The 18,064-nt window shown below is 41.2% G+C and overlaps 1 protein-coding gene across 2 annotated transcripts in view; it reads right to left on the bottom strand.

The window, feature by feature from the left end:
• Positions 1-18,064, bottom strand: part of LOC129701657 (uncharacterized protein KIAA0232-like) — a 75,294-nt gene that overhangs the window by 29,279 nt on the left and 27,951 nt on the right. For both annotated transcript variants that reach the window (XM_055642988.1, XM_055642989.1), the window contains exon 2: positions 10,555-13,581. In XM_055642988.1, coding sequence (XP_055498963.1) covers positions 10,555-13,380 — 2,826 coding nt within the window. In that variant the 5' untranslated portion in view covers positions 13,381-13,581. The remainder of the gene's footprint in view (positions 1-10,554; positions 13,582-18,064) is intronic.

The raw sequence follows: 18,064 nt of genomic DNA, 5'->3' as shown, positions 1-18,064 counted from the left end.
CAGGTGCAAACATTGGATACAGCACACTGTCATCCATAATGATTGGGACAAAGACCCATCATTTATTTATTTGCCTCTGTACTCCACAATTTGAGATTTGTAATAGAAAAAAATCACATGTGGTTAAAGTGCACATTGCCAGATTTTATTAAAGGGTATTTTATACATTTTGGGTTCACCATGTAGAAATTAGATGTGTTTAGACACTGTACCCCCATTTCAGGGCACCATGTTGGGACACATGGCTTCACGGGTGTATGTAATTGCTCAGGGATGTTTAAATGCCTTCTTAATGCAGGTAGAAGAGAGCTCTCAGCACCTAGTCTTTCCTCCAGTCTTGGAAACGTTTATTGCTGTTTATCAACACGAGGACCAAAGTTGTGGCAATGAAAGTCAAAGAAGCCATTATGAGACTGAGAAACAAGAATAAAACTGTTAGAGAGATCAGCCAAACTTTAGGCATACCAAAATCAACTGTTTGGAACATCATTAAGAAGAAAGAGAGCACTGGCAAGCTTACTAATCACAAAGGGGCTGGCAAACCAAGGAAGACCCCCACAGCTGATGACAGAAGAATTCTCTCAATAATAAAGAAAAATCCCCAAACACATGTCCAACATCAGAAATACTCTTCAGGAGTCAGGTGTGGATTTGTCATTGACCACTGTCCGCAGAAGACTTCATGAACAGAAATACAGAGGATACACTGCAAGATGCAAACCACTGATTAGCCATAAAAATAGGATGGCCAGGTTACAGTTTACCAAGAAGTACTAAAAAGAGCAACCGCTGTTCTGGAAAAAGGTCGTGGACAGACGAGACGAAGATTAACATATCAGAGTGATAGGAAGAGCAAAGTATGGAGGAGAGAAGGAACTGACCAAGATCCAAAGCATACCACCTCATCTGTGAAACACAGTGATGGGGGTGTTATGGCCTGGGCATGTATGGCTGCTGAAGGTACTGGCTCACTTATCGTCATTGATGATACAACTACTGATGGTAGTAGTGTAATGAATTCTGAACTTTATAAACACATCCTATCTGCTCGAGTTCAAACAAATGCCTCAAAACTCATTGGCCGGTATAGGAGTATATTATCTTGATATTTTATATTCTTGGTGTTTGTAATACTTGAGATACTTAAATATTATCCTTTATCTATTATCCTTTGTATTAGCATTGCTCTGCATGTTTGGATTTGGCTTTGCTCTGCATGTTTGGATTAGCTTGTTCATGTTGAGATAAGACATTTGCTCGCCTTTGCGTGTTTTGTTTATATAAATTGAGGAGGAAGGTGTTTGGGTTCTCCCCTCAAAGCTAGCTCAACACTTAGCGTAAATCTGTTGTGACAGTTATATTACCGTTGTAACTTTGTAACACCCCTAGCTGAGATGACTAAGAGAGATAAAGGGGGCCTAAGATAGGAAAGTAAAGATTGGGTTCCGCTAGCTTAACACTTAGTGTAAATCAATTGGGCCAATTATATGATCTTTGTAACTCCGTATCAAGCACTTGCTAAGAGAAATAAGGGGCCCAAGAAAGGGGAAGCCATGTGGTTTAAACAAGGGTGGATTACGGAATGGAAAATTACTGGAGAAGGAGGAGAAAAGTAAATGCAAGTGATTGGTTATTGCTGAGGGAATGTTTGCAAGTGATTGATTATCGATAAGGGAATGTCTGCAAGTGATTGGGTATGGAAATGCACCGGGGGTGAGACATACCATCTTAAACATGCCATAAAAAGGGACAGCTCTTGGTTTGGAGTGAACTCTGAAGTTTGCTCTTTGAGTGTTCATTGCTCTTGAGTGTTCCAGTCTTAATTTGCAAATAAAGGTTTGAACTTCTTGAAGAATTCTCTGCGTCGCCAGAGTTGATTTTGAGTATCAGCAACCAGAACAAAATTGGCGCAGTGAGCAAGGTCGTAAAGAGGCCCGTTCAATAAAAGACAAACAGTCAAGGGGGCTTCCCAGCCCCTCAGTGGCTTCCAGGGACAACATGACAAGGGCGGCCACCCGCAAAACGATAGGCGGTTTTCCGCATCATTTGAACTTCTAACCTGTTGAAAACGGGAAGCCACTGGGGACACAGAAGCGTCTAGCAGTCAGAGGGCCTCTCCAACCCAAAGAATCTGTCACTAAATTATTCCAAGAGGTGACCCGGAGGAATACTCGAGAAGACTGCGCAGTAGGGTAAGTAGAATATAATAATCTGAGAAAGTAGATTTTGTGTGATAAGAATAAGATCATGTGGATACCACCCTTAGAAGAGAAAGTGGTCTGAATAGACAAGGCATCCTGTGGCTACCATCCTTAAGAAGAATAAGGGGTCTGAACAGGCAGGATAAGAATAAAAATTGTGAATATTGTGAAGATGGATTGGAACAATTGAAAATAATTTAATTGCTATTGCATTGCTAGCTGGAACATGACCAGATTTTATAGCTTTTTCAGACAAGCTTTCTGGTTGAAAAAGGTCAATCAGATAAGAGAGGCCCGAAAGGGGAACTAACTGACAACGGGATAGCAATGAGTTGGCATAGAAAAACAATGTGGGACAATGTGGGACCTAATGCCCCTGATATTCTGCATTTGTGACTAGTTTTGTGTAAAAGACCCCAGGATTTCTATTAATTAAAGTGGTATTTTGGGGAACCAGAAGTATCACTGAATTCTTCTGGACTGTAACATCTCCGGCCACTCCAGTTTGACGTAAAAGATAAAAGCTTGTATGGTTTACTTTAATTTGTTGTATTTTGCCTGTTTTCTAAGATGCGAACATCATCATTTGGCAAGCCAGCTGTGATTTCGCTGGGACTATCAACCAACGGCTGAGTAAGTGGCCGCAGGTTCACCGGGATCAGATGGGGAGAGAAAAGGGCACTAGTTAGACCCTTTGAGACTGACCCCCCGCCCGAAGAAGCTCCCCGGAACACTGAGGTCCTTCATAGTAGGTTGATCTGGTTCCCTGCTGAAATTCTTAGAAACAGACAGTGTATAGAATAGTATTGTAACTACAGGAACGGGACGGAATAAGAATAAGGACTACGACTGGACTGATTGATAAAGTGCACTGAACAAGATAATACAATGAGTAAGATAACTGCAGTTAAACTACTAAGTAAAGTGTTCCCTGTATCTAAAGAGGACTATATAAAGCACCCTGAGAAATGGTGAAAAAAGAATGGAAAAATTGCTGACGAATTGGCCCAAGGAAGGCTCTTTCAATATAAATATGTGTGATGAGATGGAAGTGTTAATTAAGAATTATAGGTAAGTTGTAAACACGAAAAAGAGAGAAAAGGAGTTCGACGTACTTAAGCTGTTTAAAGCGGAAGGAGAGAGGTTGAGGAAAGTATACCAGGTGGTAAATATGACAAAAGAAGGTGAGAGAACCGAAATGCAGCATGAAAGCCAGAAACTCCAAGGGAAAAAGTCGAACATATCCAAGCACCCCCTCCCTATCCAGGACCAGACGGTCCAAAGCAGCGACCGTTAGTAAAGGGAATTGTGGGGATGGAACGAGAGGATGCAAGTTGGGATGTTGAGAAGGAAATAAGGGAATTAGAAGTGCATAACAGGAGGCTGCAGGACTTGAGGAACCAGAGGGATTTTGAGGCATCCTTTTCAGCAGAAGGGGGGAGTGAGGAAAGTGATAGACAGGACTGGAAACTAATTGACAAATGGGGGGGGGGGGGGGGGGGGGATGCAAGGGAAATAAGGGATGAGGATTTAGTGGAAGATTTTAAAAGGAAGGTGAAGGAATCGCAAAGGAAGGCTAGAATATCTGAGAAGCAAGAAATAAAGATTAGAATGAGAAAGAAGGCACTCCAAGAAGGATTGTAATGGGAAAACACAGGTAGAAGAGGAACAGGAACGGAGGGATAAAATGAACGGGACTATACAGTATATCCCTTGGGGAGACCCAGGACCTGGAAGGGCTAAAAATACCTTGTCCAATGATGGGGCAGAAAAATGGATTAGGGTCTTTGAGGAGGAGAATGCGAGACGGGTTGTTGGCTTAGGGAGATTTGAAGGCATTGTTGGTGAAAGTGATAGGAACCACTAAACTGACAGAACTCTTGAAGATGGCTGGTATAAAAAAAATGCAGTGAATAATGCAATGGTCCATGGCAAGCTGTTTGACCCAATCAGACAGAGGGTATGGCAGGCCCTCAGACGTTGTTACCCACTTAAGGTGGACCCCAAGGCATTAAAGGGGAGATCCACAAGGGGAGGCAGAGAATTCAGCAGCCTATCTGGAGAACCAGCTGAAAAAGTGGAGACTAGTACATTATCTGCGAGCTGTAAACGAGGTGGTGATAGATTGGCCAGCGGTAGTCCCAAATCCACATACACTGCTGACTAATGTTTCAACAGAGGCAGCTCACTTTTCAGTAGGAGATCTTTGTTCGGTGTTTTTCAGTGTGCCCTTAGCAGAGTAAGGTCAGTATTTGTTTGTTTTTACTCAATACACCTATTGCCGCAGGGATTCAAATGCTCTCCCCGTGTCTTAAATCTGATATTAAAGGCAGATTTGGAAGGCATACCCTTAGAAAGTACATTAATACAATATGTGGATGATTTGTTGGTTTGCTTCGCAAGTGAGGAGCAATGTGAGCGAGACACTTTGACTTTCTTGGAAATACTGGCGTGCGGAGGTCATAAAATATCCAGGAAGAAGCTGCAGTTTTGTAAGCAGCAGGTAGAATATTTAGGACGATTAATATCCAATGGAGTAAAGGCTATAGCACCGGATCAAATTGAGGCAATAATTAAAGCTCCCAAACCCCAGTCAGTAGGACAGATGATGACGTTCTTGGGAATGCAGGATACAGTTCAGACTGGATTGGAGAGTATGCTGAAATTGTGATGCCATTAAGGAAAATAATGAAGGAAGCAGGACACACAAGCCTGAGAAATGTTTGGCAATGCAATGATAAGGCAGAAGCAGCTTGTAACACTATTACAAAGCAGCCAGAACAGCATCTGGATGCCGATCAGCTGTTATTGCACCTTAGGTAAGTTTGGATCTGGAACCCACAAAGAAGGACATAATTGATATGCATGGTAAGGCAATCTTAGCAGAGCAAACAATGTGGAGACAAAGGGGAGCTAAGCAGAACTTGGAGGGCATGTGGACTACTGAAGGATTGTTGGTAGCACCCACACCATTGCTGACCAATCTTATTTCAGAAGTGCATGGGTTAGACCATTGCGCAAGGGTGGAAGTAATAAGAAAGGTAAAAAAGGATGGGTTTTGGTCACCCTATTTACAGGCTTCAGTAGACCACATTTCGTCACAGTGAGGTATGTGCTCAAAGCAATGCTAGAAAGGGAATGCCTACGAGTCACATGCTTGTGCCCAAAAGACCATTTAGGCACCAGGTGGTCGACGATGTGGATATGATAAAGACGGTAAGAGGGAATAGGTACATGCTAGTAGTGATCAATAGATATAGCAGGTGGGTGGAGGCAGTACCTTCCAAAGATTTAGGTGCAGGAACTGTAGTAAAGTTTCTGACGAATGAAGTAATCCCAAGGTTTGGTAAACCTACAGAAATTAGCTCAGACAATGGATCGGTTATTAGCCAGCAAGTAGTCAGGCTGGTGCTGCAGGCCCCGAGAGTGAAACAAAGGTTTGGATGTGTGTACCATCCTCAGTCACAGGGCATGGTGGAAAGCATTAATGGGATGTTGAAGGCTAAGCTAAATAAGATTTGTGCAACTTCAAAGTTGAATTGGATCGATGCCCTGCCATTGGCACTGATGAGTGGTCGCATGCAAATTAATCGAATAACTCATTTAACATCACATGAGATACTTACTCTAAATGGAGAGGTCCCTACAAGGGATCAAGTTTGGAGCAGTTAGAGGTAGAACGTAAGCAGTATATGCAACAGTTGACTATGATACACAAGTCTATTCATGCACAGGAAAAGCAAAATAACCCGGAGGAAGGACCCATTAAACCCGGAGACAAGGTTTGTGTACAAGCCTTCCAAAGGAAGTGGAATGAGCAAATAAGGGAAGGACCGTTCACGGTGGCTGGGGCGTAGCCCACCACTGGTCAGGTAGAAGGTCGATCCACATGGTACCATCTCAATTATTGCACAAGAGCTGTCCCACTGTTATTGCTCGATAATAACCCTGAGGTAAGTGAATAGGAGGACAAAGACGTAAGGGGAGAGCAGAGCAGAGCAGAGCAGAGCTTTAACCAGATAGCAAGTGAGTTTTTTGGAGACACTAGTGACTCAGAGGCTGTTGTAAATGAGGTCAGAAAAACGGGGTGTGTGTGTGTCCTGTTTGGGGAACACTGCTGCACCTTCATACATAACAATACTAGCCCAGAGGGGTCCTTCATTAAAGCAATGGATAAGTTGAAGAATCTCAGAAAAGAGCTTAAGCAGAATGCGGGTTTTGGACATAAATTCTTTGATTGGCCAGAAAATATGTTAGGAGGTTGGGGAGCATGGTTGGCTAAGTTGGGGGTGACTATTGGAGCTGCGCTGCAAGTGGTTATTGTTGTGCTATGTTGTGTTTTTCCCTGTAATAAGTCTCTCCTAGCAAGAGCCACTGCAAAGCAGCTCTCCCTCCAGAAAAAAGTTGAATCTGCCCTTCCATAGAAGCAGACCCCGCTGATAGAATACTACAATGACGTGCAAAACACAACAGAGGATTATTGAACAATAGTCTGTGAGGATAGCGGGGTCTTTTTTTCCTGCGCCAGTATAATGGGGATGGGTTTTTGGCCCAGTTACCCAGGATTCCAGAGAAAGAACACCGTGAGGCTAAACATTACAAATATGAGGACCCTGATTTTGGGGGCTAGTTGTAGTTTGATTCGACGCTGATATGTGCAGCTTGTGGGGTTTTTTTCTGTGAGACCAATTAGGTCTCAAAGGGGGAAATTATATAGGAGTATATTATCTTTATATTTTATATTCTTGGTGTTTGTAATACTTGAGATACTTAAATATTATCCTTTATCTCTTATCCTTTGTATTAACATTGCTCTGCATGTTTGGATTTGGCTTTGCTCTGCATGTTTCAATTAGCTTGTTTATGTTTAGATAAGACATTTGCTCACCTTTGCATGTTTTGTTTATATAAATTGAAGGGGAAGGTGTTAGGGTTCTCCCCTCAAAGCTAGCTCAACACTTAGTGTAAATCAGTGGTGACAGTTATATGACCTTTGTAACTTTGTAACACCCCTAGCTGAAGACTAAAAGGGCTTTCTCACGGTGCGACCTGACGCAAGACTTAACAAGAGTTTAACATCGTGGGAACCTCCTGCGATAACAGTACGGCATTCGTGGACCACCGAGGACCTCCGTGGCGCTAACGGCAGGTAGTCGTGTAACTTTGTAAGGTCGAGAGAAAATTCAAACATTTTTGAATTTCTCCAAGAGTGACACTTATCCGTAATGACTCTTGCGGGTACCGTGGGAACTCCTGCGAACGGTAAACGGTTTAAGGATAAGGGGGAAATTAAGGATAAGGGGGAAATTAAGGATAAGGGGGAAATTAAGGATAAGGGGGAAATCCTTTAAAACCGAGATGAGGAGAACTTTTTTCACACAGAGAGTGGTGAATCTCTGGAACTCTCTGCCACAGAGGGTAGTTGAGGCCAGTTCATTGGCTATATTTAAGAGGGAGTTAGATGTGGCCCTTGTGGCCAAGGGGATCAGAGGGTATGGAGAAAAGGCAGGTACGGGATACTGAGTTGGATGATCAGCCATGATCATATTAAATGGCAGTGCAGGCTCGAAGGGCCGAATGGCCTACTCCTGCACCTAATTTCTATGTTTCTATGTTTCTAAACCCGGAAGCTTGACAGAGGGGACATAAGATGAGTAAAAAAGGTGGTCTCAATATCGCCAATGGACCATGTGTCCATCGAGGACGTCCCACCTAATTGTCATTGTTTGAGAATCTTTTTCACAGTAGGACTTGCAGAGATGCCTCTCAGAAAAGCGCAAAGAGAGGGGTCAAAGAAAGTCAGAAAGTTTTTAGCCATGCAGGTAAATGAGGAGGAGACTCAGCAAGAGAGACAGGTGGAGAGGCAAGAGGAGATGCCAGAGATACCACTGCCTGTGGGCTCCTTGGAGCAGGGAGAGGGTGATCAAGGTGGATTTGAGATTACCTCCCCAGTAGCTGTTGCCTCCCCAATAGCCTCAGCAGACGATAGCATAAAGGGAAGATGGCAGAAGGTAAGGCCATATAACTTCAACAGGGAACAAGAGGGGGAACTGGTGGAGTGGTACCAATGCAATGAGGTTCTCTATGACAAATCCAGAGGATTATAGAAATAGGGAGAGAAAGCGCAACCTGCTGGAGACGAAGGCTGCGGAGTATCCCGGGTGCTCATGTGAGTATCTATAACAATATATTAGTTTATGTACAGGAGAACAATTTAATGTTATCCATGATTTAAAAACATACAATGCTACAGATGTAAAAGTGCTGTTTTTGCAGTTACCTTTAATTTATCTTATAAGTCTGTCTGTTCCCTGCAGCTGCAATGTAAAAGTAGTGGCAGACAGCTTTTACACCCTCTTTGTTTGAAGTAGGAATCATGTGTCTAAGAGCCATAAAATAAATTATGCATAAGGGCAGGCAGTTTTCACTTGTAATGCTTGTCTTCAAAAAGGCCATCTATATTTACCAACTTGTGCTCTGTTAACCAAGAAGAACAAGAAATAGCACATTAAATGCGGAGGGCATGCTCTTAAACATGCCTCTCTTTACTGACCAAAACTTTAATTTAACGGAATAGATCCAATGTTTGAAGTTCTATTTAATTCCAGCACTCTACTTTAATGCAGATGACCAACTTTTGCAATGGTTCGCTAACCAGAGGACCATTTACGGAAAAATCACCGCACTTGGGACCAGATCAGGGTCAGCTGGAAACAGACAGAGAGGAATAGGAAAATAACAACCAGCCTGTACTCGAACCAACTTTGTATAGGCATGTCTGCAAATGAGCCAATTCTACGAACGGAGGATATTTATATAGTGTGTGAAAAAAAGTGACATCATTTGTGCCACGTGATTAACTACACTACAGTCCACGATGTTCATTCACGATTACCGGGAAAGATCGGGAGACGGACAAGTCACTCGCACAAATGACAGAATTGCCGAGTACCGTGGGAACTCTTTATCTACTCCCCGTTATATCGTGCGGAACTCGTGCTGGACCACGACCACTTCACTCTGGTGACATCTTGCGTCAGGTCGCACCGTGAGAACCGGCCATAAGAGAGATAAAGGTGGCCGAAGATAGGAAAGTAAACATTGGGTTCTGCTAGCTTAACACTTAGCGTAAATCAATTGTGACAATTATATGACCTTTGTAACTCTGTATCAAGCCCTAGCTAAGAGAAATAAGGTGGCCAAGAAAGGGGACGCCATGTGGTTTAAACAAGGGTGGATTATGGAATGGAAAATTACTGGGGAAGGAGGAGAAAAGTAAATGCAAGCGATTGGTTATTGCTCAGGGAATGTTTGCAAGTGATAGATTATCAATAAGGGGATGTCTACAAGTGATTGGGTATGGAAATGCACCGGGGTGGGACATACATGCCATAAAAAGGGGCAGCTGTCAAGTGATTTGCTCTTTGAGTGTTCCAGCCTTAATTTGCAAATAAAGGTTTGAACTTCTTGAAGAATACACCGCGTCGCCCGAGTTAATTTTGAGTATCAGCAATCACAACACCGGCGGTTCATTTAACAGCAAGACAATGATCCAAAACATACTGCTAAAGCAACAAAGAAGTTTTACAAAGCTAAAAAATGGTAAATTCTTGTGGCCAACAATCACCCGATCTGAACCCAATTGAGCATGCCTTTTATATGCTGAAGAAAAAACTGAAGGGGACCAGCCCCTAAAACAAGCATAAGCTAAAGATGGCTGCAATACTGCACCTTCATACATAACAATACTAGCCCAGAGGGGTCCTTCACTAAAGCAATGGATAAGTTGAAGAATCTGAGGAAAGAACTTAAGCAGAATGCAGGTTTTGGACACCAATTCTTTGATTGACTAGAAAATATGTTAGGAGGTTGGGGAGCATGGTTGGCAGAGCATCACCAGAGAAGACACCCAGCAACTGGCGATGTACATTACTTCAAGCAGTCATTACAACAAAAAACAAGGATCTGCAACAAAATACTAAACATGATTACTTTCATTTCCATGACAAACATTATGGGGCCCTGAAATGAGAGGACTTGTATAAACCCTGCTGTAATTTCTACATGGTGAATCCAAAATGTATAAAAATGGCCATTATTAAAATCTGACAATGTGCACTTTAACCATATGTGATTTTTTTTCTATTACAAATCACAAATTGTAGAGTACAATGGCAAATAAATAAATGGGTCTTTGTCCCAAACATTAAGGAGGGACCTGTATATTCTTGATAATTTCTTAAATTCTATGATTGACACAAATTGGAAAAGTTAAAACCAAATAATTTTAATCAATGTATTGTGAAGACTCAAGTAGGTAACAAGCATTTTTTCAGATTAATACTTTACATACCTCTAAATGACTGCAAGGAATCGAGCTACTTTCTTTGCATTGTTCAAGCCCCTCTTGACTTACTCTGCCTCTTGAATGCTGTAGATCATCGTCTACTTTCATTTTTGCGTTAGATGCATTAAGATTTGCAGTTTCATAAGACATCTTAGAATCATCATGTTCTGAATGCATTTCCTGTGATCGTCCCTGGAGAAAATTCAGTTGATCTTCGTCAGCATCTACTGATATTAAACTGCTTGTACCCTGATCAGTTTCTTTATAAGATTTTCTTTCAGTTTCCACTTGCATAATCTGCTTATCTTGTTTGGAAACACTTTTGCACTTAGATTTCTCTTTACTTAACACAGAAATAGAATTATCTGACATCACTACATATCCATATTGATGCTGGGGATAATTGCTTTCTGTGTTTTGAACAGGATTCTCCTCCAATCGTGTAAGAATCACTTCCTTTGGAAATAATTGTTTGGAGTTGGGATATATGGTCTGTCGTGCTATGCTCACATGATCTTGATGTATTGGACTTTGTAATCTGTCATTGTTGGCAATTATTAAATCTGAACTGACTTTGGGTATAATGCTGGACTGTTGGTTCATCTTGCCACTGTCAATTTCCAATGCACTGGTCAGGCTAAGCATTTGTGGAACAGGACAATTGAGTTCAAAGGGGAGGAAAGCACTCTCGTTGGGCTCTGTGGAGTCATTTAGATAATCATTTAAATTTCCCCACAAATCTTCAGGTAAGACTATAGAAATGTCATTAGTTGTGTTTTGCTCTGTAGATTCTTCATTGGCATTTTGTTGTGTATCACAAATTATCAAGGTCTTCTGATCTGCAGCAAATCTGTTGGGCTCCGATTTACTAGGAGTGGTTGTAGGTTTCAAAAAGGTGTTCTCAGATGAAAATTCACTCTCTTTTGGGTTACTCGTTATATGTTCAATACCCTCTGTAACTGAAACATCAGTACGATCACTATCAGTTTTCCACTCACTACAGTGTTTTGTCATGTCAACATTTGCAGAATCCAAAATTTTGGAGCTTCCCAGTTTACCCTCCCAGAAAATACTTTCTGATTTTTGGAGAGGGCATTTCTGAAGTTTTGTGGCATTTACATGTTTCAGAGGTGACTCTGTTCCTAAGGAACAACTGTCAATATTGATAACATCTTCTGAAAATGCTGCTTTATCTTCCTCTGGTGTTGCTTTCCAAATCTCTTCAATTACTCTGGCATTTAAATCATCCTTTTTTTCAGAAAGGTTCTCTTGACAAATTCCAAAAATTGGATTCCATTTTCCGGTTTCAATCTTGTCTGCTTGAGCACTATATTTAGTGATATCCATTTTTTCTTTTGAAGTCATGACTGGAAGTTCAATTAAAAAGCTGTCATCTAATTGTAGATATTCACTGCCAGGGAGCAAACTGAGCAGGTCATCCTCCGAACATGCAGTTGGGATGCCAGTTGTCATGTTTACATTTAGCTCAATGGGAAATGTTACTGACTCAATATTTCTTAAAGTGAAAGGGGACATTCTATTACCAGATTTACACAAAACTGACCAAGAACCACAGTCTTCTCTGAAAATATTCGAAAAACTGGGTTCATTTTGAACAGGATTCTTATCTTTGGTGGCTATTAATGCTGAAGTTTGAATCTGCTGCAATGAAGGACTCACACTTTGTGGATTATTTTCACAAGAAAATACAGCATCATTTTGATCTGTTATAACTGAAAAATATGCATCTTTTTCAATGGCTTCCGTGCGATCAGGCCAGCCATCATCTTTGTCTGACAAAGGTGTAGAATCTTTGCAAAATGGTACAAGTCCTGTCTTATTACTTAAAGACGAACCAGTAGTGGATGACAACCACAATTTAACTTGATCAGAGTCAAGTTGATTTGTACAGGATATACCTATTGGGGCATTTTGTTCCACACCACCCACTGTTGGACTATCTTCCCAGATATTCAATCCATCCAATATTACATTACGTTCCCCTTCAAACTGCATTAAATCTTCATTTTTCTTTCCAACGTTAAGATTTTCGTTGTCTTGCTTAAAATCAAAGCCAGAAGAATCCATCAAAGATTGATCAGCATCTTCTTCACAGAAGAGATCTACTGATTTTTGAAGATTATCCAATGAATCAGGGTTAGTTTTAGAACAATCTAAAATCTCACTGAGCTCTGTTTTATCAAGTAATGTTGGGATATCAACAAAGTGGCCATCCACAAATGCACCTGTCCAGAGATAGTCTTTAGGACAACCATCAGCTATACATAGATCCCTGATGGATGCTGGCAACTTTTCTAACAGATCTGTATCAAACGAAGGTAAACCACTCTTGTAAGCAGTTTCTAATTTGCTTTTTAAATTATCCGAGGTTACATTGTCCGAAAGTGGCTCAGTATACCACTGTGGTTCTTCTCTGAATTCCTGTCCACGATCCTTAAACTTTGGCTCGGGTGCAGTGTTCAAATCGGCATTTTTTCTTCCTCCAACCTTAGAAGACTTTTTCCACCTTTTATTTTGTTGTTGTTTGTTCAACCCAGCGACTTTGCTTGTATTCTTTCTCATGGAAGGTTTATCGGTAGAGCACAGATTTGGTCTTGCATGACTTTCCTTTTGGGTTCTGTTTTTTTCTGTCACCCATCTTTTGTATTGGGTTTGCGGAACTTTAGAAGTTTTATTTTCCTCAGGATTTTCATACAAGTGGTTTTCAGCTTCACTGGAGTCAGAAGAAACAGAACTTGAATGAATTGGTGCTTGGACAGAATTATCCTGCATTGATTTTGTTTTCTCTATACCAAAGATACCCTGCATCATTTTTTTCTCTTGAAAAATGACCAGGATTTAATTGAGCTGAAAAATAGCCAGACTATTCCTGAAGAAGCTTGATGATTCGTTATTCTATTCTTGTTGTGTGATCTACACGTTGATTTATTTTAGAAAAACCTAAATTTTTCTAAATGGTTCTTCGTGAAACAGCAGGATTTTCTCAGCCAGTGGGGAGTTGCTTTATTATACCTAAAAGTAAGCATATAATAAATGATAAATTTCATAACCAAAACTGAGAACATTTTTTAAATGGATTTGGAAAGTAGATTATAGTGGAAAACAAAAGTTTGTGCATCTGATTCCTGTTTATGCCAGTTTAGTCAATCTTATTCTGCTCATCACTGGTTGGAATTCATAGGTACTCTAATTGGTTAAAATAAAAGTCAGAGAGATTCACACATGCCATTTGGCCATGGTATCCATGCCAACCATCAAGTATTTATTAACTTTAATTCCATTTTATTCTCCCCAACATTTCCATCAACCACTTCCCCAGGAGGACCTGGCACGGGATACTTTGTCACTTTATCAGCACCCTTTGTGTGGCAACTATCTGCACTAATTGAAACAAGTCAGCAAGTTTGCTAACTAATTGCTACTAATTATTACAACTAAAAGTGTATCTATAAATGCTGGGTAAAAATGGGATCTGGCTAAGTTGTGAAATTTATCACAAGATGAGAATGTTTAGCAAGGTCATTTTTTTATCACGAAACACAAAGGCATTTGCTAATCTTTGTTTCCAATGAAAAATATAACTTCTGAAAGATAAGGGCCACGATTCCGCATTTGATCGCTTTTTAAAAAAAATTCAGGGAGCGGGGCGGGGAGAAGAGAAACGTTCATAACCAGTAAAAACAAAAGACACGATGTTTTTGTTTCCGAGGAGCCCTGTTCCCTCTCTAGGTATCTTCTTTTCCTTAAAGTACTAATGAAATGTATCATAGAATTCTCCTTAATCTTATCTGCCAGAGCTACCACTTGCCCCTTTTTTGTCCTCAACTTCCCTCTTAAGTACACTCTTCAGTCTCCTCACCTCCTCCAGGGATATACTCGATCCCAGCTACCTATAGAAACATAGAAAATAGGTGCAGGAGTAGGCTATTCGGCCCTTCGAGCCTGCTCCGCCATTCAATATGATCATGGCTGATCATCCAGCTCAGTATCCTGCACCTGCCTTCTCGCCATACCCCCTGATACCTTTAGCCGCAAGGGCCACATCTAACTCCCTCTTAAATATAGCCAATGAACTGGCCTATAGCCAATGAACTGGCCAATATCTAGCCCATGCCGCCTTCCTTTTACCTGACCACGGCCACAATTTCTCTCATTATCCAGACTTCCTTACTCATCATCTACACCTGTTTTGTCTTTTATTTTAACAGGAACATGCTTGCTTCAAACTCTCACAATAAATCTTTAAAAGCATCCCATTTTCCGGACATCCCTTTGCCCGCGAACAACTTTCTCCAACCACATTTTGCAAGTTCCTGTGTAATATCATCGAAGATGGTCTTTCCTCAATTCAGAACTTTAACTTGTAGACCAACCCTGTCTTACCCATAACAATTTTAAAGTTAATAGAACTGTGGTTGCTGGTCTCAAAGGGCTTGCTTGCTGACACTTCAGCAACTTGCATGGGTAGGAAAAGTTTACAGGGATATGGGACAGGCGCAGCAAGTGGGATTAGCTCAGTTATCAAGCAATCCAGTTAACATGGACGAGTGGGGCTGAAGGGCCTCTGTCCATTCAGTATTGCTCTATGACTAACTCTGGAAACTTCAGATTTTCCTCTTAAACTATCTTAGGGTGCAGGGAGAGACAAAAATCCAAACAATTAGTGCAATTTCTGTCTATGCTACTAAAGCCATTCAATACCTATGCAAGGAAAAATGCTGACTGGGAAATGCAAAGTGGAAACAGAATGTCAGCATTCTGTAGTCGTTTAGCCATGTGGGCATCGATGCTACATAGGTCCTCATAGATTCAAATACATAGCTAATCATGTAGGCTGATGAAAGCAGAACGGAACCTGGCCAGGAACAGATGTTGCAGCACCAAAATTGTCTGATTGCCAGGTAACGATTAATATAAAAGGTATCACTTCATATATTTAAAATACTGTATGATTTCACTTAATGAAGTTAGCGCAATAAAGTAAAAATATATTCCAAGTTATGGAATGAGCACTGATTTGATGCTCTGAGTACAAACTTAATGCAAAATATTGGTTTGTAACTGTACGACAAAGGATTAATTATAGTGTGCATAAAATCAATAGGAAGTATGTAAATTTTGCTGAAAACAATGTACTGGAAGGAGAGTTTCTATCAAGCCTTGCTTCCATTCCTGTTTGGCAGTTAACCAAATATGACTAACAAACTAAAAATGTGGTGGGATGAGATTTAGGGGGAATCAACGACAAGATTAGAAGAGCAAATATTACACTGCTCATTGTGATTGGATGTTCAACCCTGAATAGAGGGTTGAAGTCGGCAAAGAGATAAATATGGTCCAATGTTGTAGTAAAAGCAACTTAAGATTCTGATAGTGTTCATATCTATTTACTGTACCTCAATTTCATATATACCACCACAAACTTTACATTATTTCCCTAAAAAATATAATTTCTCAGCACTATTTACGTCAGATCAAAAGGGTGTCAATATTTTCCATGGCTTTTATTAATGTTTTGGAATCTCGTGGTCATATGATCAAAATGTTGCAGGAAACCACACCAGTCGGCACATTTTGAGGAAGGTTTTGAACAAAAACCCTATAAAGTCTGCAGTATGGTCACACTACTCAAATGAGCAGAAGCATGTGGGCAAGCTGGTGCCGCTGAACAAGTGCTAATGATAAGGATGGCGGAGTAGCACAGAGTGCTGCTTGCCCGAGCGACTGTAGGGGAGAGCATAAAGCACCATACAATCACCCCTCACTTGCAATCCAGACCCTGGTCACAACTCAACAAACATACAACCAGCCTACGAGAACAGACTTAATTTTCTCCAACCCCCCTCGACACTGTGTTGAAAGGCAGGTTATAAGATTGTTTGGGTTTAATGTTTTGATGGAAATATTTTTATTTATTGCTTCACAATTCTTTTCAATACTGTGAAATTGAGAATTGCTTTTTCTTCAATTATGCAACAAAGATCATTGCAAGGTCATTTTGCATCACTTTAGAAATTTGAAGGGCGCAAATCAGTCTTCCACCCTGACGTAATTTTTGTTATTGATACACAGGGTGGTGTTGGATATTCCACAGAAATGTGGACAAAGTTATAATACCCATATGAATGTCAATTTATTTTTCATCTTAACTTAAATTGTTCTTCCCCCAGCTTCACTACATCAACCACTCACTATCTCCTGAAGTCACTGCTGAGTCTGAAGCACAGCAGATCTCAAGACCCCTCAAAACCTTAAGTACCCCAATGAAGACCTTGATTTCTAAAGGGGCTCATCTACTCATTCAACAGTTCATCTGCACAGCGGGAGAGTTGCTGCCTTACAGCATCAGTGACCCGGGTTCAATCCTGACTACGGGGGCTGGCTGTCCGGTGTTTGTAATTTCTCCCTGTGACCGCGTGGGGTTTCTCTGGGCGTTCCGGTTTCCTCCCACATTCCAAAGACATGCAGATTTGTAGGTTAATTGGCTTTTGTAAATTGTCCCTTGTGTGCAGGATAGAACTAGTGATCGTTGCTCAGCATGGACTCAGCAGGCCGAAGGGCCTTCCACACTGTTTCCCTAAAATAAACTAATCGTTGGCTGGTGTAGACGTTTTGTTTTCACTGGACAGGATGATGCTGACTGTCCTTTGAGTCTACAGATGAGTGTCAAAGTTCTTAACTAAAACATCTTGATCAACTCAAACCTATATGGAGTTTTCTAGCTAGGTTAAACCTAATATCACAGGCATTAGAAAAAAGCCCAATTTAAATGAAATTGTCAGAAGTGCATAAATCTTGAAAGTAGGAAAGTTAATGTTGTGCCTTTATGAAGGTACACCAGCAATTGATCACCGGAATGAGTAAACACCTCCGTTCAGTCCGCAATAACCTACCTGAACTCCCGGTGGCTCAGCACTTCAACTCCCCCTCCCATTCCCAATCCGACCTCTCTGTCCTGGGTCTCCTCCATTGCCAGAGTGAGCAACACCGGAAATTGGAGGAACAGCAGCTCATATTCCGCCTGGGTTGCTTGCGTCCGGATGGCATGAACATTGAATTCTCCCAATTTTGCTAGCCCTGGCTGTCTCCTCCCCTTCCTTAACCCTCGAGCTGTCTCCACCCATCCCCCCACCCTCGGGCTCCTCCTCCTCCCCCCTTTTTCCTTCCTTCTCCCCCCCACCCCCATCAGTCTGAAGAAGGGTTTCGGCCCGAAACGTCACCTATTTCCTTCGCTCCATAGATGCTGCTGCACCCGCTGAGTTTCTCCAGCATTTTTGTGTACCTTCGATCTTCCAGCATCTGCAGTTCCTTCTTGAACAGCTAAAGTGGTTGGCTGTGCAGATATCAAGATTGAAAATATTGGGAATTATCGTGTTTGCTCACTGCATTTCATCAACAGTAAGGCATTATTTGTGTTTTTTCTTGATTCCTTTGGTATCTAAAAAGTTTCAGAAGTGATAAATCTGTCTGTAAAATTTTAAAATCGCCCATGGTT

The sequence above is a fragment of the Leucoraja erinacea genome, chromosome 11, assembly GCF_028641065.1.
Source record: "Leucoraja erinacea ecotype New England chromosome 11, Leri_hhj_1, whole genome shotgun sequence".
Classification (NCBI taxonomy): domain Eukaryota; kingdom Metazoa; phylum Chordata; class Chondrichthyes; order Rajiformes; family Rajidae; genus Leucoraja; species Leucoraja erinaceus.
Note: the sequence above shows the minus strand (reverse complement) of the source record. Positions and strands in the feature narration are given on the sequence as shown.